At 39.5% G+C, this 17,776-nt stretch overlaps 1 protein-coding gene across 1 annotated transcript in view; it reads left to right on the top strand.

Annotated features, from left to right (window-relative positions):
* PRTG (protogenin) overlaps positions 1 to 17,776 on the top strand; it is a gene marked incomplete at its 5' end in the record, with an annotated part of 127,021 nt that overhangs the window by 98,376 nt on the left and 10,869 nt on the right. Inside the window, 4 exons of the mRNA XM_081105573.1 lie at positions 13,043 to 13,138; positions 13,804 to 13,990; positions 14,633 to 14,760; positions 15,963 to 16,133. Coding sequence (XP_080961699.1) covers positions 13,043 to 13,138; positions 13,804 to 13,990; positions 14,633 to 14,760; positions 15,963 to 16,133 — 582 coding nt within the window. The remainder of the gene's footprint in view (positions 1 to 13,042; positions 13,139 to 13,803; positions 13,991 to 14,632; positions 14,761 to 15,962; positions 16,134 to 17,776) is intronic.

Consider the following 17,776-nt stretch of genomic DNA (forward strand, 5'->3'; position numbering starts at 1 on the left):
GTGAGATGGAGAAATGTTAGTCCTGGAAGGAAATTTATTTCATGGCTTCAGGGGAAGTTTGGCTGTCATGAATAGGCTCTCTCTGTCAGTCTATAAAAATATTGTTTGTAAGGCAATGATGTATGTCAGACAGACAGTGTTAGCAGACAGAGCAGCTACTTAAACAAATGCTAAGCCAAGTACAGTAGCATAAGTCAAGTATTTTGGGTGCTTTTAGGGTAAGGATTGCTCTTGAAAGGAATATCAACATAGCCAAAGGAATTTATTTCACTTTCTTAAGTAAACAACATTTGTAAATTCTATAGCCTCTTTATTGTCCTAGGAGACTGTACCACCCACCTCCATTCTAACACTTATTTGTATTATAATTATAAATTCTTAAAATCAGAAATCGCTTCATTTTATTCACTTTTAATTCATTCAGGAACATATGTGTGGACCACACTCAGTACTGTCCACATGAAGCCATCATACAGTTTTAGGGCAGTGAAGGCCGCTCTCTTCTGGAGTCTCCCTTTCTTCCCCCCACCCTCAAGGAGATAGCGGTGCCCACTCTCGCTCGGCACGATTCCATTCGCTGATGGTGTTGGGGGAAGACTCAGCGGCAGTGTTCACTCATCTTATGGGTGGACCAGCGAGGGGCCTTTCTTCCCTGGGGATTCACAAAGGGAAAGAATTGTCACAGGAAAAACCAAACACCGTTTGTGGGGGCCTCCAATATCGCTTTCAGATTTGTTTCTCAGTGTTTGAAATTAAATCAGATTCATTCATGACAGTGTTCAAGTAGACATCTTCAACCCCAGGTATTTTTGTGCCCAGACAGCCTCAAGTAATGCATTTGTCAAAAATGAAAAACAGTTTTTCAAAGAAGTCCTAAAAGCCTGATAGATACATAGAAATGTAATCTCATGGTTAAAAGAGAAATAACATGATCAGAATACTACTGAACATGATGCGATTGGGAAAGCTTTATGCTTCCGGATTTTATAAAACAATCCATTTAGCAGATGTTAAAATAGAGATTATCAATAGGGCATACTTATTTTGGCAACTGACTCACGTCACTTACAAAGAAAGTTCATCTAAGTTACCCTAAACTTAGTAAGAGAGGGGATGTTTTACTGGGAGTAAGAGGGGTGGTTTGTCTTAAGGCCCTTCGGGGGGGGGGGGGGCAGAACAAAAGGGACTGAGTCATTTCAGGTTTAGACAAATAACCCTACCACGAGCTTTCTGAGAGAGTTGCTGTGTAGAAAACAGGGAAAATTGGGCGGGAGAGGGATTGCCCACTCCATCTGCCGTTCTGTCTATTTTACACTCAAATAGTCTACATTATCACAGAACAAATTTATAACATGTTGCCATAGTGATCATTAACAACACTGCCTTAAAAAGTTGTAAGGCAAATAGTAAAAAAATGCTTATGATTCACAATCCCTTACAAAAATTCAATTTCTAAACAAAAGGAGAATGAATTTTAATCTAAGTTTAAGTAAAATTTACATTCTTTCAGCTAAAAAAAAAAAACAACCCTCTGTATTTAAGTCAGCATGTGAGTACATTCACGTAAGGCATAATTATTTTAACCATGATGGATTAACTTTTTTCATTCTAACATTAGTATGATGATACAAGACAAAGAATCCCCTTTTAGGAAAGACCTGCTCCCCCAATCTTATTACTGTTTAGGGGGGAGAAACACAGCAGGTCTTCCAACATTTGGATAACTTGAAGGCAGGTGACGTTTAAGTGTGACTTGTGTTTTCGGTACTGTGCTTTAAACACGGCCTTTTAAAGAGCAGAGTGTTTCGCTCCGCTTGCCTTTCCCACCCATCCCCCTCAGCATTTTTCCTGCTCCTCTGCCGCTGGACCAGGCTTGGGCTGGCCCCAGATTTGTGTCAGAGGCCATGACCCAGGTGTCACAGCAGTCCTCACTGCCGGTCTCTCCTCTGAATCATTATATGGGGGTATTGTGTTAGGGGGACCGGCTTGGGGGCAGTGCAGTCACCCTGGCTAGCCCGGACCAAGGAGCTCTTCAGTTGGACTGCAGGGGAACAATAGGCCTGAAAAGACTCACACAAAACCTTGTGGCACAAAAGATTTTATTAAAAATGGACATTTGGCCAGAGACACTAGGTAGCATCCTTCAGCATTTCATATTCTCACTTACTCCGAGCATTCCTCACTGGAACATTTTCAGTCTTCACGGATGGTGACCTTATAACAGCAAATTTTCAGGTTGCTCCTTACCTTTGCATGTGTACTCTAATTTATTAACTGTTTTTAATGCTGTGAAACTATAACGTGACACTAATAAAAGCAAAGCTTTTCTGTAGCAGTATTTTAAGTAAATAATTCAAAGTAGTGCATAGTAATTTTTAAAGTAATGCTTTGCATTTTCTTAAGACATTGTATTAAGCCCCTCCAGCATGTTCCTTGTCTGTGTACTACGCAAGTGGCAGGGACTGACCTAAAGTAGATGGGACTGCTTTATCTTCTTTTGGTCCTGGGCGGATTGGTTTTGCCACCACCTGAGAAGTTTCCGTAGAAGGATGGAAAATAGAGCTTAAGAAGTCCTCCCCAGATTTGAATTTTAGAAATATCAAAGATGGAGCGACTCCTGAGGGGTAAAGGTTTCTCATGGTCCTGACCTCAGTTTCCTCTTAATTTTACCTCCCCTGACCTGTCCACTCTGGCCTGGCTCTTTTCAAGGCCTCTGGAGCCTCACCAACAAGCAGCAGCTGGAGGAGACAAAGGCCTGCTGTTCGTGACTCCAGTATTGTCTCTTATTATTATTGGTCCACAGCTAAACACTTTGCAAAAAAATGTTTTCTACTATGCGTTTTCCAGAAAATCAAACGTCTAGATATGTTAGTATTACAACAAAGAATTCATAAAATTGGAATTGATGCCCATCAGTTTTACTGTCTGAGTTCATTTCCAATCAGAGAACATTTGGTCTTCATAGTGTTTGGGGGGAGGTTTGGAATTGGGGTGTGGGTACTTCCTACTAAATGAGCCTATTAGTTTTACCTTGTACAGCTTGAAGTGTAAGGGCAGAACAATGATCAAAATCTGATAGGACTGGAATTCTTAAATGTTTTCTCCTTAAAATAAAATTAATTTATTCCGTAATGTTTACATCTTTGATTATTCTGACTTTGCTCTACTGTGTATTTGATTACCTTTCCATGTACATTAATATCGCCCGCTTATTCAGGGCCTACAACCTGGCATCTTGCAATCATAACCTAAAACCTGGTAGCGTGCCAAAAAAGGGGTTTATATCACAAAGCCCCTCGGCAGGAGAGGATGCCATTCTTTAGTATTATTCTCTTAATTTACACATGTTCTAACATGTTGTGATATTTGTTTTTTCAAACGTTAGTGATTATATGGCCCTGATTTATAAAATAGGCCTAGAAACATAGAATTGGAGCTGAAGGCCAAGAAAAATAAGTTAAAAAAAACTACTACTCTTATATTGTAGACGATATAATTGATACTCACAAGGATGGTTTTGGAGCATCAAAAACATTTCAGTTAATTCCAGCATTCTAAAGAACCAGGGAAGTTTAAAATACATTTTTTGGATATTTTACAGTGTGGGGCAAAAGTAGGATTACAGTTGTTGGTGTGGAAAATAATTTAATAACTAATTAATTATATGAGAATAAACTATTTAGCATACAACCCTAAACCTACTTTTGCTCCACCCTGTATATAGGAAAATGATCCTTAAAGGAAAGCTAGTTTAGTTATGTAGCAGTATCCTTATCTATAAAATAAAAATAATCATATTTTATAGGGTTGTAGTAAGGATTATTTAAGATAGTGCATATAAAGTACATACTAGCTGTTGGCATATAAAAGATAATACATTTTCCCCAACTACTTTATTAACAAAGAAATTCATATTTATTGTAGAACACATGGAAATACAGGAAGCAACATAACTAAAACTTCTTTTTTTTTTTTTTTAAATATATTTTATTGATTTTCTACAGAGAGGAAGGGAGAGAGATAGAGAGCTAGAAACATCGATGAGAGAGAAACATCGATCAGCTGCCTCCTGCACATCTCCAACTGGGGATATGCCCGCAACCCAGGTACATGCCCTTGACCGGTATCAAACCCGGGACCTTTCAGTCCACAGGCCGACGCTCTATCCACTGAGCCAAACCGGCTTCGGCAATAACTAAAACTTCTAGCAGATAGAGATAGAGACCACTGTTAATGTCTAGGTACATATCAGAAGATAATTCATTTTCATTCCCCTTTATAGCTCTTTCTCCAATGACCCAGAACCTCCTTGCCCCTCCATGTTTTCCGCCTCCCCCCGCCCTGCTAATGAATTTACTCTGTTAAAGGACCTAGATACCAGATGTCATTCTTACCCTTGGTGATTTCTCTGCTATATTGGACATTGTCAACCAATCGCCTCTTGGCTTCCGTGGGATTTTAATCTTCCTGGGTCTCCTCATGACTCTTTAAGACCACTTCCCCTCTCAGCTCCAGGTTTGGAGTCCCTGCTGTCCTTTCCCTCCCTTGGCACCCCTCCTCCATGGGTGACTGCTGAGTGTGCCTCTCCATCCTAACTGCTGGCTCCATGCAACACTTTTTTTGTTGTTGTTAATCCTCACCCAAGAAGATTTTTTCCATTGGTTTTAAGAGAGAGAGGGAATGAGGGAGAGGGAGAGGGAGAGGGAGAGGGAGAGGGAGAGAGAGAGAGAGAGAGAGAGAGAGAGAGAGAGAGAGAGAGAGAGAGACGCATTGATGTGAAATACATTGGTCAGTTGCCTCCCCCACATGTCCCAACCAGGGCCAGGGATTGAACCTGCAACCCAGGTATGTGCCCTTGATCGGAATTGGGGAACCCATGACCCTTCTGTGGGCCGGCTGACACTCTAACCACTTAGCACACTGGCCATGGTAATGCAGCCTTTTTAATCACCCGCTGGTCAGCTCCACTTGAATGTTCTCCTGGCACCTTTGACTCAACAGGCATTGGCTCTCCCAAGCATATCCTCTTCCAGTTCTGCTGGTAACTTGGGAGCTTCCTTCTTCTCATCAATCCCTTCCCTCCACAGTTCCGTTTAGTCGGCTGTCTTCTGAATGTATGTAGTACAGTCTGCAGTGCCCAGCCTGACTCTCACAACTCTCTGCGATCTGCCCCCAGTCTGACTGTTCTCTGTGGCCCTCACTCCTGTACCCTTTAGGGAGCTCTTCCCTGTTACTCATCCCTGATCCAGGTGTTCCTGGCCCTGAGCCTTTGCTTATACTCTTCTCCTGGCCTCGATCTCTTCTTTTCCATGCTTGCCATAAGGTCAAATTCTGCTCTAATGCACTTCTTTGAAGCCCTGCTCAACCCCCAAACTAATAATCATTCCCTCTTTTTTAATTCCCTTGGGGAGATTATATATATATATATATATATATATATATATATATATATATATATATATAATTTCTGAGAGGAAAGGAGAGGGGGAGAGAGAGAAACTTCAATGATGGGAGAGAATCATTGATCGGCTGCCTCCTGCACACCTCCTACTAGGGATCAAACCTGCAACCCAGGCATGTGCCTTGACCAGGAATCGAACTGTGACCTCTTAGTTCACAGGTCTATGCTCAACCACTGAGCCACACCGGCTGGGCTCCCTTGGAGTTTTAGCAAATCTCGTCCCATCTTGCATGGTACTTATTTGTACCTTTGTCCTCACTTCCCCAATACACTGTTACCTAAACAAACTCGAGAACAACTGGTACATTTCAACTTCCTAATCTTAAAGATGAGGAAACTGAGTTTTAGGAGAGGCCCCATTTGCAGCCGCATGACTACTAAACCCAAGATTAAAATCCAAATCCCCTCATTCGCAAACCACTTCCCTCCTCTACACTTACGTATTTAGCACTAAAACGTTTCTACCAATTGCTAGACGTTTTTTCTAAGCACTTTACAAATACAAATTCGTTTAGTTCCCATTTAATAGATGAGGAAACTCAATTCAAACCTAGGTAGTCTGGTTCCAGAGTCTATGCTTGAATCACTGCACCAGCCTATCCTTCTGTGTGAGAGGGAGCCAGGATTAGGAGTCATGGGATGCTAAGAGTATTTTACATCATCACTATTGATATTTATCTCAGCATATTGTTTTTTATCAGTATGTCATTATTAATGATGTTGTTATACATGGACACTCCTTTCATCAGATTGTGAATTTATTTCCTCTTCCCAACAGCCTTATTATATTCATTTTATAGGTCATTTTAACCAAGGTACACAGAGAGAAAATAACTTCCCCAAGTTGCACAGTACTGACCAGGCTAGAATTGTAATCCAGGAAGTCTGGGTCTGACAGCTCAGCCCTCAATCACTGTGCTAGACTGTCTCTTTGCTTCTTAGTAGCACTGACTCATTAGAAGTCAGAATTCTTACCTGTTTGTCTCAGCATCCTCCTTTGTAAAGGTCAGGGGACAAAAATGCTACCTAACTCACAGGGTTTTTTAAGTTCATTTGACAAACACTGAGCCAAGGGAGCCTTCTCCCTTTTCACTGCTTTGCATTTCATGAAGTCTTTCATTTGAAGAAATTTAAGCAATAGCTGTATTGCATGTGGACCTGTTTTGAACTGTTCATCAGTTTCAGCTGGTGTATGAATAGCTCCCACCTTCACAGCTAAATGAGTGGGGCCATCACACCCTTCAGAGAGGTACACAGATGCCACCTAGTGATGGAGAGCAGAAACACAAGTTATTCGTGTAAAACACTGGAAGCTGTGGGGTTTTTGTTGTCTTGTGGTCCTTAGGAACAAGTTGCAATGAAAAATGGGGATGTTTACTAACAGAGTTTTTAGTAGGTTACCTAATATGTTAAAAATGCAGCTAATATACTTTTATTGTTGAGTCATACAATTTTAGAATGGAATTAGGTTCTTGAAACGCATCTTTAAAAATATTGGCATTATAGGGAGTCTCATTTTCTTGATCTGTTCTGAGTTGTAGTTGCTGAGAATAATAAAAACCTAATTGTTAAAACTGGATATAATTAACAGTGAATTAATTTGTTGTTTCCATCTGCTTGCTGCTTCTAATGCTAGTCCTCAAACTCTTCCATATTTCCCATTTATGAAACGATTCTTTCATTAGGGAAGAAACCTATTAAGATTTTCCAAAGCATTTATCATCAGGTTGTTTCTTTGTTCGAAGATGAGGAATTATTGGATTAATATGGAAGATGTGGGTGAAGGTGGATTTGACACTGAGAGGATTATACACCATGTGACATGGTCGCTCAAACAGCAAGCTCTTAGTGGTCATAAACAGCACGTTGTCATACATGTATGTCAGACGCTTGAGTGCCTTGCCTGCTCCATGCACTAGGGAACATTAATGAGGACAGGGAGTAGTTAGAACTCAGCTTCAGTGTGTGCTCATTGTTAATTTGCTGATAGTCTGGATCCTAGACCCTGTGTGTCTGAACAAACATGTTTGCTATTCATTTGACTTCGAAAAGACTATTCCCAAATTTAAGTGCACCATATTTTTGGTAGTACTTTCTATGTTCTCCCAGGCAGCTTTACTCACATAATAGCAACAATAATATTGTGTGTACTAATTATAGCCACTGTAAAAAAGTACTTAATAGGCATGATTTAATTTAATACTTTGAAAATCCCTCTAAGGGATTATATCTGTTTTCCAAAGGCAAATAAATGAGGTTAAGGAAACTTACGAAACTTGTTCAAGGTTATGCAGTTAGTAAATAACACAGAGTATTCACTTACCAGTCTGTCTCCTTTGGGAGATTGAAATTAAAAGCAAGGGCTATGTCTTTCTAATCCTTGAGTCTTTCATACAGTGCCTGATTTTTGTTGTTGTTAATTCTCAGCGGAGGTTATTTTTTCCATTGATTTTTCGAGAGAGTAGAAGGAAGGGGGAGAGACACAGAGAGAGAAACATTGATGAGAGAGAGACACATCAATTGGTTGCCTCCCACATGCGTCCCAACCAGGGCTGGGGACCGTGCCTGCAACCGGAGTAGAAGTACTTGCCTGGAATCAAACCCGAGACCTTTTAGTCCTCGGGCCGACGCTCTTATCCACTGAGCCAAACTGGCGAGGTCCCTGGTTTTTAGGAGTCACCTGATAATTGTTTATTTATACCTTGAACTCTTTCTTGACCAACCAGACTTCTGGTTCTGATTCCTTCCTATATGAAACAAACTCAAGAAGAGCTAGTGGTGACAGTGAATCTGAAAGCACAGAAGTGAGGCAAGTCCTGCAGCCAGTGGAGTAAAGATAAAGTGTAGAGCTATTCCAGTGCTTCAAGGAGATCCTCATAGTTTGGCCAAAGGTTGACTCCTTAATAAAGAAAGTTAATTTGGCTGGGACCACGATTTTGTTAGCTTAAGCTGACACTCCATAGTTAGGAATGGAAACATTTAGAGTCCGATTTCTGTTAAATTAATTTGAACTTTCTTTCTTGACCCTTCATCTTTGTATATTGCTAAACCTTTAAGCAACTTTAACCATAGATCCAAACGCTATGTGAGCTATCAGCGCTGGGATCGTTAAGAGTTAGCCTTGTTGAGGAGTGATTTTAATACCCCTTATTTTAAGTTTTGAAGAATCTGGGACCAAGTTTCTCCTCTCTGTCTCTTCCTCCTCCTTCCCTCGCTTAGCTTTGAGAGGGCCTGCATTGTTCTTTGTGGCTGCTCTTCCTGACTCTGCTGTTTTCCCCCTAAACCACATAGCCCAACTCTGCTGAGTCTCCGTAACCAAGCACCACATATGTGGTGACACTTAACTCAAGAAGAGCTTGTAACAGACCGTGGGAACGGGTTCCTGTGGCTCTGCAGGGTTGGTCCTGGGTCTCTGCTTTGTCCCCCATGTATTAGAGGGTCTTTGCAGAACTGCAGAGTTTAAGGATTAGTGCTACTTAAGCTGAGGCACATGGTGTGTGCATTTAACTGTATTTAATGTATTGTTCCTAAGCTAGTTTTTTTTACTCGGTGAGACCATTAATTTGTTAACTATATAGCTGTTCTCTGTTTTCTTTCTTAGTTAATGACTCTTATTGCCTGATAATGCTCATCTCAACATTATTTGAGGGCCCTGGCCCCTGAGTCCCCTCTTCAATTTACAGACAGTACGTGAAATCAAATTTTTAACAAAGTGGTGAACCAGAATAAGCCAGGTTGTGCCTGGGTTTCTGGAGTAACAAACCAAAATGACATAATGACTAGATTTTGAGATTGGAGTCATATGCTTTAAAACCTAACAGAAGCACATGGCAAATGCACGTGGCCCACTGCTCAGCTTGCCCAACCTGCACTTTTTATTTTTCAAAACAAGAATCTTTGTAGAGCATGAAGAAGGGATCCATGTGAACAAATGTGAGTGGGTTTTCCCTCCAAATTATGTTTTCCACATAGGATGCCCTATTTATTTTTCCCCACTAAAATCATTTCCAAAATTATCCTGGTTCTCGTCTTCCCTTTTGTGTGTGGATAGAAACGAATCGGGGGCACCCCCACGTGCTCCATTCGCCTGCGCGTTGGTTTACGTTTTCCTGACCGCCTGTAAGTGAGCAGGGGGGCAGCCCAGCACTGGAGAGTGTTCTGATGGGCCACTCGGACGAGTCCCAGACGGGCATCCGGGTGTGCTCCTCCTCACAGTGCTCATTGGGGTCTGTGCTGAGTGGGAAGTAGCCAGGTGGTCAGGGTCTTAAGGGAGCACCTCTGTCTCTCATCTCTGCTTCTGCCTGACCATTAAAAAAATAGGTTAACTCTGGGTTTTAAATTTAGTGTAAGCAGTTCATTTTTTAAAGAGGAAGAAGGGAAAACTTGAAGAATCCATTTTAGGGTTAAAAAAATATTCCAGAGAAGTATTCCTGAAGTGTTGATAGATTGCACCGTAGAAAAAGGAGTAATCTCGCCACCTGTCCTCATAAACCCTTATCAAAATCAGCTTTCTATGAGGGAGGGCTGTATCCGTGTCCAGCTCCCTGAGGCTGTGAGCTACTTTGGGTAATTCTGTCTCACCCTTCCTTTTCTGTATCTGCTGTCTTCCTGACATAAGACCTCACTCATACTCAGGAAGCTTCCCTAAAGATACTCTTCTGAGCACAGACAGAATGAAGAAATGTTTTAAAGATGGCACTGTGACTTTATAAAGAACTAGGTTGCAAAGAGCCTGTTGAATTCCATTTGTCCCCGTTCAGAGGGAGTATTTGTAAAACTCAGGATTCAGCTGACTGGTGAGTTCAGCAACATGGGAGGAGGAAAGAAAGAAAAAAGCAGCCCTGGCTGATGTGGCTCAGTGGTGAGAGCGCTGGCCCACACAGCAAAGGGTCACTGGTTTGATCCCCTGTCAAGGGCATGTACCTGGGTTGCAGGTTAGATCCCCAGCCCGGGTTGGGGTGCCTGCCGGAGGCAACCTATTGATGCTCACACTCACTGATCTTTCTCTCCCTCCCTCCCTCCCTCCCTTCCTCCTTTCCACTGTCTCTAAAAATCAAGGTGAAAAAATACCCTCAGGGGAGGATTAACAACAACAGAAAGAAAAAAAGCAGATTCAAATTAAGTAGCCTTTAATCTGAACCGAAATCTTGTGGATCTTAGAATTTCAGTGCCAAATGTTCATTTGAGTGATGAAATCCAAGTATGTTTCTATGTTCTCCAGTAATCATTTTATAAACTATTTGAAAATATTTCAATTTTGAAAGTCATTATAATGAGACAAACCTGCAGTGGCAGGGCCCATGTATTTGTGTAAACTTAAAGGCCCTGTACTGTTATATCCACAAGGTCTTGGTTCAACTTTGTATGACATTAGACACACTACTTAATACATTTTTACCACAGTTTTTAATAAATGGGAATAACACATCTTACAGGGTTTTGTGATACTTAAGATAATGTATATGAGAAACATTTCCTATAGTCAGAAGTTATTAATCTTCCTACTTTTTTATCTAGAAAGAACAGAAATTTTCTAAGTTGTATAAATTTTTTGTGTTTTTAATTTTATCAAAACAAATAGAAGGCTGTGAGATTTGGGAATGCCCCCTCATAGTCCCGGATTGCAATAAATGTGACTCTTTAATTTGAAAAAACAAAAACAAAAACAAAACAACAAATAGAAATAAATATTTTTATTTTAGGAAAAACCTTTAAATGGAATTTAATATTAAATGTTAGAATATGTTAATCAATTTCTAAAATATTTATACAAACTCTTAAATTACCTAGAAGAATTTAATAAACTTCACATTTGATTTTTTTATTTTTTTTAAATGTTTGAATTCACTCTAGAATTATCTTTTTTTTAATTCTAAATCCTTTTCCACATTGGCTATATCTATTAAAGATTACTATTTTTCTGCTTCTGGGTACTATACCAAAAGGCAATGAAATCTGTATCTTTTAAAAGATATATATATATATAGTGATTTCAGAAAGGAAGGGAGAGGGAGAGAGAGAGAGAAACATCAGTGATGAGAGAATTATTGATATGCTGCCTCCTGCATGTCCCATACTGGGGATCCATCCTGCAAACGTGGGCACATACCCTGACCGGGAATCTAACTGTGACCTTCTGGCTCATAGGTCAATCATCAACCACTGAGCTACAGGCCAAGTTGAAATCTGTATCTTGAAGAGGTATTGACACCCCATATGTTCATTGCAGCATTATTCACAATAGACAAGACATGGAAACAACCTAAATGTCTGTCAACTGGTGAATGGATAAAGAAAATGCACGCACACACACACAAACTACATATAGGAATATTACTGAACCTTAAAAAGAATGAAATCTTGCTTTTTGCAATTAACCTAGAGAACATTATGCTAAGTAATTCAAACACAGAAAGACAATTACTGTGTGATCTCACTTACATATGGGATCTAATATAGTTGAACTCACAGAAACAGAGTAGAAAGATGGGTACCAGGGTTGGAAGGTGGAGAAAATGGGATGAGATAATCAAAGGATACAAAGTTTCAGTTTCAATTTTTTTGAGATCTGATTTATAGCATAGGGACTATAATTATAAATATTCTATTGTCTACTTAAAATTTGCTAAAAGTGTAGGTATTAAGTGTTTTCCCCACATATACATGAGATGATGGATGTTAATTAGCTTGATTACAGTGATTATTTCACAGTGTATAGTGTATTGAACATCAAACTGTACACCTTAAAGTATATGACTTTTATTTGTCAACTATACCTCCATAAAGCTAGGGAAAAAAAGACATTTCTGAATAATATTTATTTTTACGTAAGCAAGCATTCTGTAGTTATAAATGGTTATACTTAAATTTATTGATATAATTAAACTTCTTGTATATTTTCTAAAGTATATCATTTAAATGTTATAATCATTTATTTCTCAGAAGCCAGATTTTTTTTTTTTTTAATATGCATGGGATGGACTTTGGTTTTCAGATTGTGATAGTTAATGAATACCAGTAGAGGGAGCTCCAACTCACTTTCTTGGTGAATTTAGCTCTCAACTTGAAAATGTAGGTTTGTGGAAAGGTCATGCTTAGAAATAAATAACACATGGTTCTAAAGATTTCCAAACGTGCTAAAGGATGACAGTTGTCATTCTACTTAACCTTGAGGGGGGAAACATCTGACTTTGATTTTCATGCTTTTAATAAACTTACCGTCAAATAACTAAATAATGCCTGTATAGTGTAACTTTCTATAAGTGATTCATCACCCAGACGACATCTTTTAAATCTATCTCAGTTGAGGAGGAGGAGGAAGAGTAGTGTTAGTGATGTTATTGTTTGAAGTGAGGCTAAGCAAAGTAAAATTTAAAATAATTGGTAGATAGTCACAAAAGTAATGGCATACTAAGGTGAATTGCTGAGTCATCATATAGGATAGGGAGAGAGAAAATTTCATTTTACTTAGAACTGGTATTCATTCAGAAGATTTAAAAACCAAAATGTAGAAAGACTCTAGAACCTTTGTTTGCATCTAGATGGCTAGACCTAATTATTAACCTGTTGGTTTCTTCATAGACCCCAGAAGAAAATACCACGTGAGGCTGCTGGCTTACAACAACATAGAAGATGGTTATCAGGCAGACCAGACAGTCAGCACCCCAGGATGTGTGTGTAAGTAAGAGTTAGGGTAGCTGGTTTCACTGTGTATGGCTCACGCCTTCTCCTCCTCTGCCTTGAAGTGTCAGTCTCGTTACTGCTTGGAAGCCTTCATGGTGGGATCACTTCATATCCTCCGTGGCGCCTAAGATAGTATCTTCAACAAGTACCTGCTCAGTAAATATTTAAGTGATCTATATCTAATTATAAGAGCCTGTTGTACTTTTGCATGCAGAGGACTGTAAGAAATTTAACTGGGAAAAATTACCCTGAATACCTACATATACTGAACTTTCTTTTATCTGCTCCAACCTTGAGGCTAATTATTTCCTTCCAGTTACTGTTCAGTTTTATTGCTACTAAGAGCTGTTTGATTTTATTGCTACTAAAGTGGGTGTCTGTCGAGTTTTAAGTCCACTGCTGGCTTTCTGAATGCCTTTGGCTGGTAGCTTGACTTCTCCATGCTTCTGTTTTACAATCGAAGTACTGATAATATTTGATTCCTCATCTAACTCCTGGAAGAGTTGGTCAGATTTGAGTAATAGACCACGACAAACCTCTCGAGGAAGAAAGACCTAAAAAGGCAACTTACTGGGTGGGGTGTTAACGATGTTACCATTTACCACTTCCTACCATCAATGTTATGCCGTGAGGTGAATTAACATTGTCTTTTTCAATAGCTGTTCGTGATCGCATGGTTCCTCCTCCACCACCACCCCACCATCTCTATGCAAAGGCTAACACCTCATCTTCCATCTTCCTGCACTGGAGGAGGCCTGCATTCACCACGGCACAAATAATTAACTACACCATTCGCTGTAACCCTGTCGGCCTGCAGAATGCTTCTTTGGTTCTATACCTTCAAACGTATGTAGCTTCTGTTAATGGTTGTTTTCTTTGCTCCCGTCCTCATTCATACTTCCTGCCATCTTGGGCTAGCTTGAGCTTCAGCTGTGAGCATTTGTCTCGGGACTTATCTGACTTATTAAAATGCCTGGGGATTTTGCACCTTTACCATATTCAGTTCTGAAACTGCATTTTTTTACATTTACTCTCCAGAAATGATTTTTGTTTGTTTGTTTCCCCAGCCTCATGCAAAAAGATTCGGCAAGAAGCTATTTTTCCTTTACTTTCATAAGGCGAAAGAAAAGCATGTTGAAAAGAAAAACAAAAGATCATCTTCATGTTGACATCAAAAAATAAAGCTAGTCTGTTTTCTAGGTTATAGATAAAAAGATGCCTATCACTATAACTTTAAAGTATACTTTGACTTCCAACATTTCAGAGGAAATCCCTTTGTATTAGGATACTTGTAGGCAACTTGTATGGCAATGTATAGGCTTATTTTTATAGGATAATACCAAATGTGGTATATAATAGTTAAATCAGATTGCTCTTTGAGTGTAAAAAAATGTTAGTATGCTCTCCCTACCTGTATTGATTGGCAGCACTGGCAGTCTTTGAGAAACAGTGTGCTAACGGCATTAACTTCATTGCTCATTATCATAGATCGGAAACTCACATGTTGGTTCAAGGTCTAGAGCCAAACACCAAATATGAATTTGCTGTCCGATTGCATGTGGATCATCTTTCCAGTCCCTGGAGCCCTGTCGTCTACCATTCTACACTCCCAGAAGGTAAAGAAGGCAGCTCCCTTGTGGGTTTATCTAAATGTGCAAAAAAAATGTGTGAAAAATATGTATGTCACTTTGAAGAGGATGCTCCCCTGGTTGTTACCTACCAATTGATATGGATGTATTTGTTTTGTTTTTTAACCTTCATTAAATTTAATTTTCCCCTCTCAGCATATGTATTCCACAAGTGAGTGGGCTTGAATCAAGTGTGCTGTTCAAGGCTGCACTGAAATAATTTTAAATGTGAATAAGTGAATAATGTATGTGTTAGGAGCCCACTATATCAATATGTACGTAGCTCGATACTGTGCTCAGTGCATAGATATGATAACCTGATTGAGCAACAATTCTATAGCTTACCTGTCATTCCAGCTAAGATGTTTTATGTCTCCAAAACCTGCATTCCTTTTCTCTAGATTGAGGTTGAAGGACTAGATGATCTGTGAGGGCCCCTATTTTAATTATGCCGAAAGAAAGCAAAGGGCATTTATTTCAGTGAGCAAGGGTTTCTTTGCTATGGTCTTGACAATATTTTATATGCTATATAATGCCAAAAACCAGCTCTTCACACTTTTAGCTTATATTAAAAATGCGGTCAATTAAAATCCTAAGACTTCACTACTTTTTACAGATATAAATCATTAGTGTAAAGCCTTCCCTTTAGACTCACTGATGCACAGTGTTTTGGGGGATAACTGAATGTTTCCAGTCTCAGAAGTATTTTCTTCAGTGGCTTCCTAGACCATTTGAATATATATCCTATACATTTAAATAAGAAATGTAGTTTAGATTCAGTACTTGATGGAGTAAGACAATATCTAATGAGCAAGTGCTGCTGGTGGGACTATAAACATGTCAAGGGTGACAAAACATGTCAACAGCCCTAAACATGCTTACAACCTCTGACTTAGTAATTCCCCACCCAGCAACCTACTATCTTCTTTATATTTTTTAAATGTTTTGAACATTATAAAATAAAATTAGCTTTCAGAGGAAGAAGAAAAATAGCATTGTACTAGTATTAGTAATAATCGGTAAGAGCTGTGGTTTTCAGATGTTTTTATAGTAGTTTCTAGTTTTTCAAACTTTTCCCTATGCCTGTCATTCTAGTAGCCAGGTGTGTGTGTGTGTGTGTGTGTGTGTGTGTGTGTGTGTGTGTGACCATTTCATCCTAGTAACACCAGATTTTCTGCACGTGTGCACAGCACCAGCAGGCCCGCCAGTTGGAGTAAAAGTGACCCTGATAGAGGATGACACTGCTCTGGTTTCTTGGAAACCCCCCGACGGCCCAGAGACGGTTGTGACACGCTATACTATCTTATATGCATCGAGGAAGGCCTGGATTGCGGGAGAGTGGCAGGTCCTGCACCGAGAAGGTAACTGTGAACGTAAATTGTACCAAAGAGAATGAAAAGCAAGGTTATTAATGATAAGGAAACAAGAGAAAGAGGGATCTAGAGTTTGTTTTGAATTTACGTTTATGGAGCAACAAATGATTAAGGATTTTGGTTTTACTCAGAGCATTGGGAAGCCATCAGCATATTTGAAGCATGAGCATGTGGTTCACATCTCAGAGATCACTCTATTGTGAATAGAAGAGGTTTGGTTGAAGAGCAGGAGGCAATAATTAATACAGGAGACTAGGAAGCAATTGTAATGGTCCAGGAAAGAGATTATAAGTCTGGATCAGGGTGGTAAGGCTTGGGAAAGGAGAGAATGGTTGAAAAACATGAAGGAGGTAAAATCAGTAGGACTTGGTAGCTTAAGGAGGAAGGGAGAGGGACAAGAGAGGGAATACTGATATAGGTAATTACTAGATTTCTAGTAGTGGTGTACTTTGCACTGAAGTAGCAAACACTGAAAGAGGACCTGGTTTAAGGGCGAAGACTTTTGTACAGCTACTAAAATGGTCCACTTGCAAATAAATGAACCCATATGGATATTAGGGTCCACCGGCAAAAGCTGGTTAGGGCTTACAACGAACACTGGATTTAATGTTTTTCTTTTTATTTCTTTATTTCTTAATTGTAATATGTTTTTGTTTATTTCAGAGAGGAAGGGAGAGGGAGAGAGAGATAGAAACATCAATGATGAGAGAGACTCATAGATTGGCTGCCTCCTGCACGCCCCACACTGAGGATCGAGCCCGAAACCTGACATGTGCTCTGACCGGGAATTGAACCGTGACCTCCTGGTTCGTGCATGGGTCAGTGATCAACCATTGAGCAACACCAGCTGGGCTGAATTTAAGTTTTTTAACATCAATTATTTTTAGCTGAGTAATATTGAATTCTGAAACTCTTAACATTCTTACTGCATGCTTTTATCATTACATTCTTTTAAAACTTCTGACTCTTTCATTTGAACAAGTCCTACATGCCAGTTTTTAGGTGGACTATAGCATAAATAGTAAAACTTCATTATTTTGGCATTTTCTTAATTCAGATGTGCATGCTGAGAAAAGAACAGCTTGCCAAGCAGTGAAAAGCTTAAGGATTTCAAGAAGAAACTTCGTTGAACCTCCACATATTCTAAACACTTCATAGCACTAGGCACTTTCGCATACATTTTACCTGTTAAGGGAATATTTACCCAATTAAGAGAATAAATTTCAAAGACAACTATGTGGGTGTAATAAACTCTATGCAATTGTAAAATAAACAAATGATAAATTTAGCTGCAGTTTTGATAGTTGTATTATCATATTTTTTATTGAGCAGAAGCCCCACTAAGGAATGATTTCCTAGTCACTGAAGAGATGTGAAAGTAACACGTACTTGCTAGCAATACAGTTTTATATTTGTGTCAGTTATTATCTGTTGCTACCTAACAAACCACTCTAAAACTTAGCCACTTTACCTCCTCCTAGTTCTGTGAGTCAGCAGTTTGGACTGGGATCAGCTGGGCAGTTCTGTTGGTCTCTCCTCAGGTCACTCATGAGGCTGTAAATCATCTCCAGTTTCAGTGTGGGGTAGCTTAAAAGCAGCAAGAGCGAGTTCTAACACCAGGACAAGAGGGA

The sequence above is a fragment of the Myotis nattereri genome (genome assembly GCF_964212035.1).
Source record: "Myotis nattereri genome assembly, chromosome: 1".
In the NCBI taxonomy this organism is placed as follows: Eukaryota; Metazoa; Chordata; class Mammalia; order Chiroptera; family Vespertilionidae; genus Myotis; species Myotis nattereri.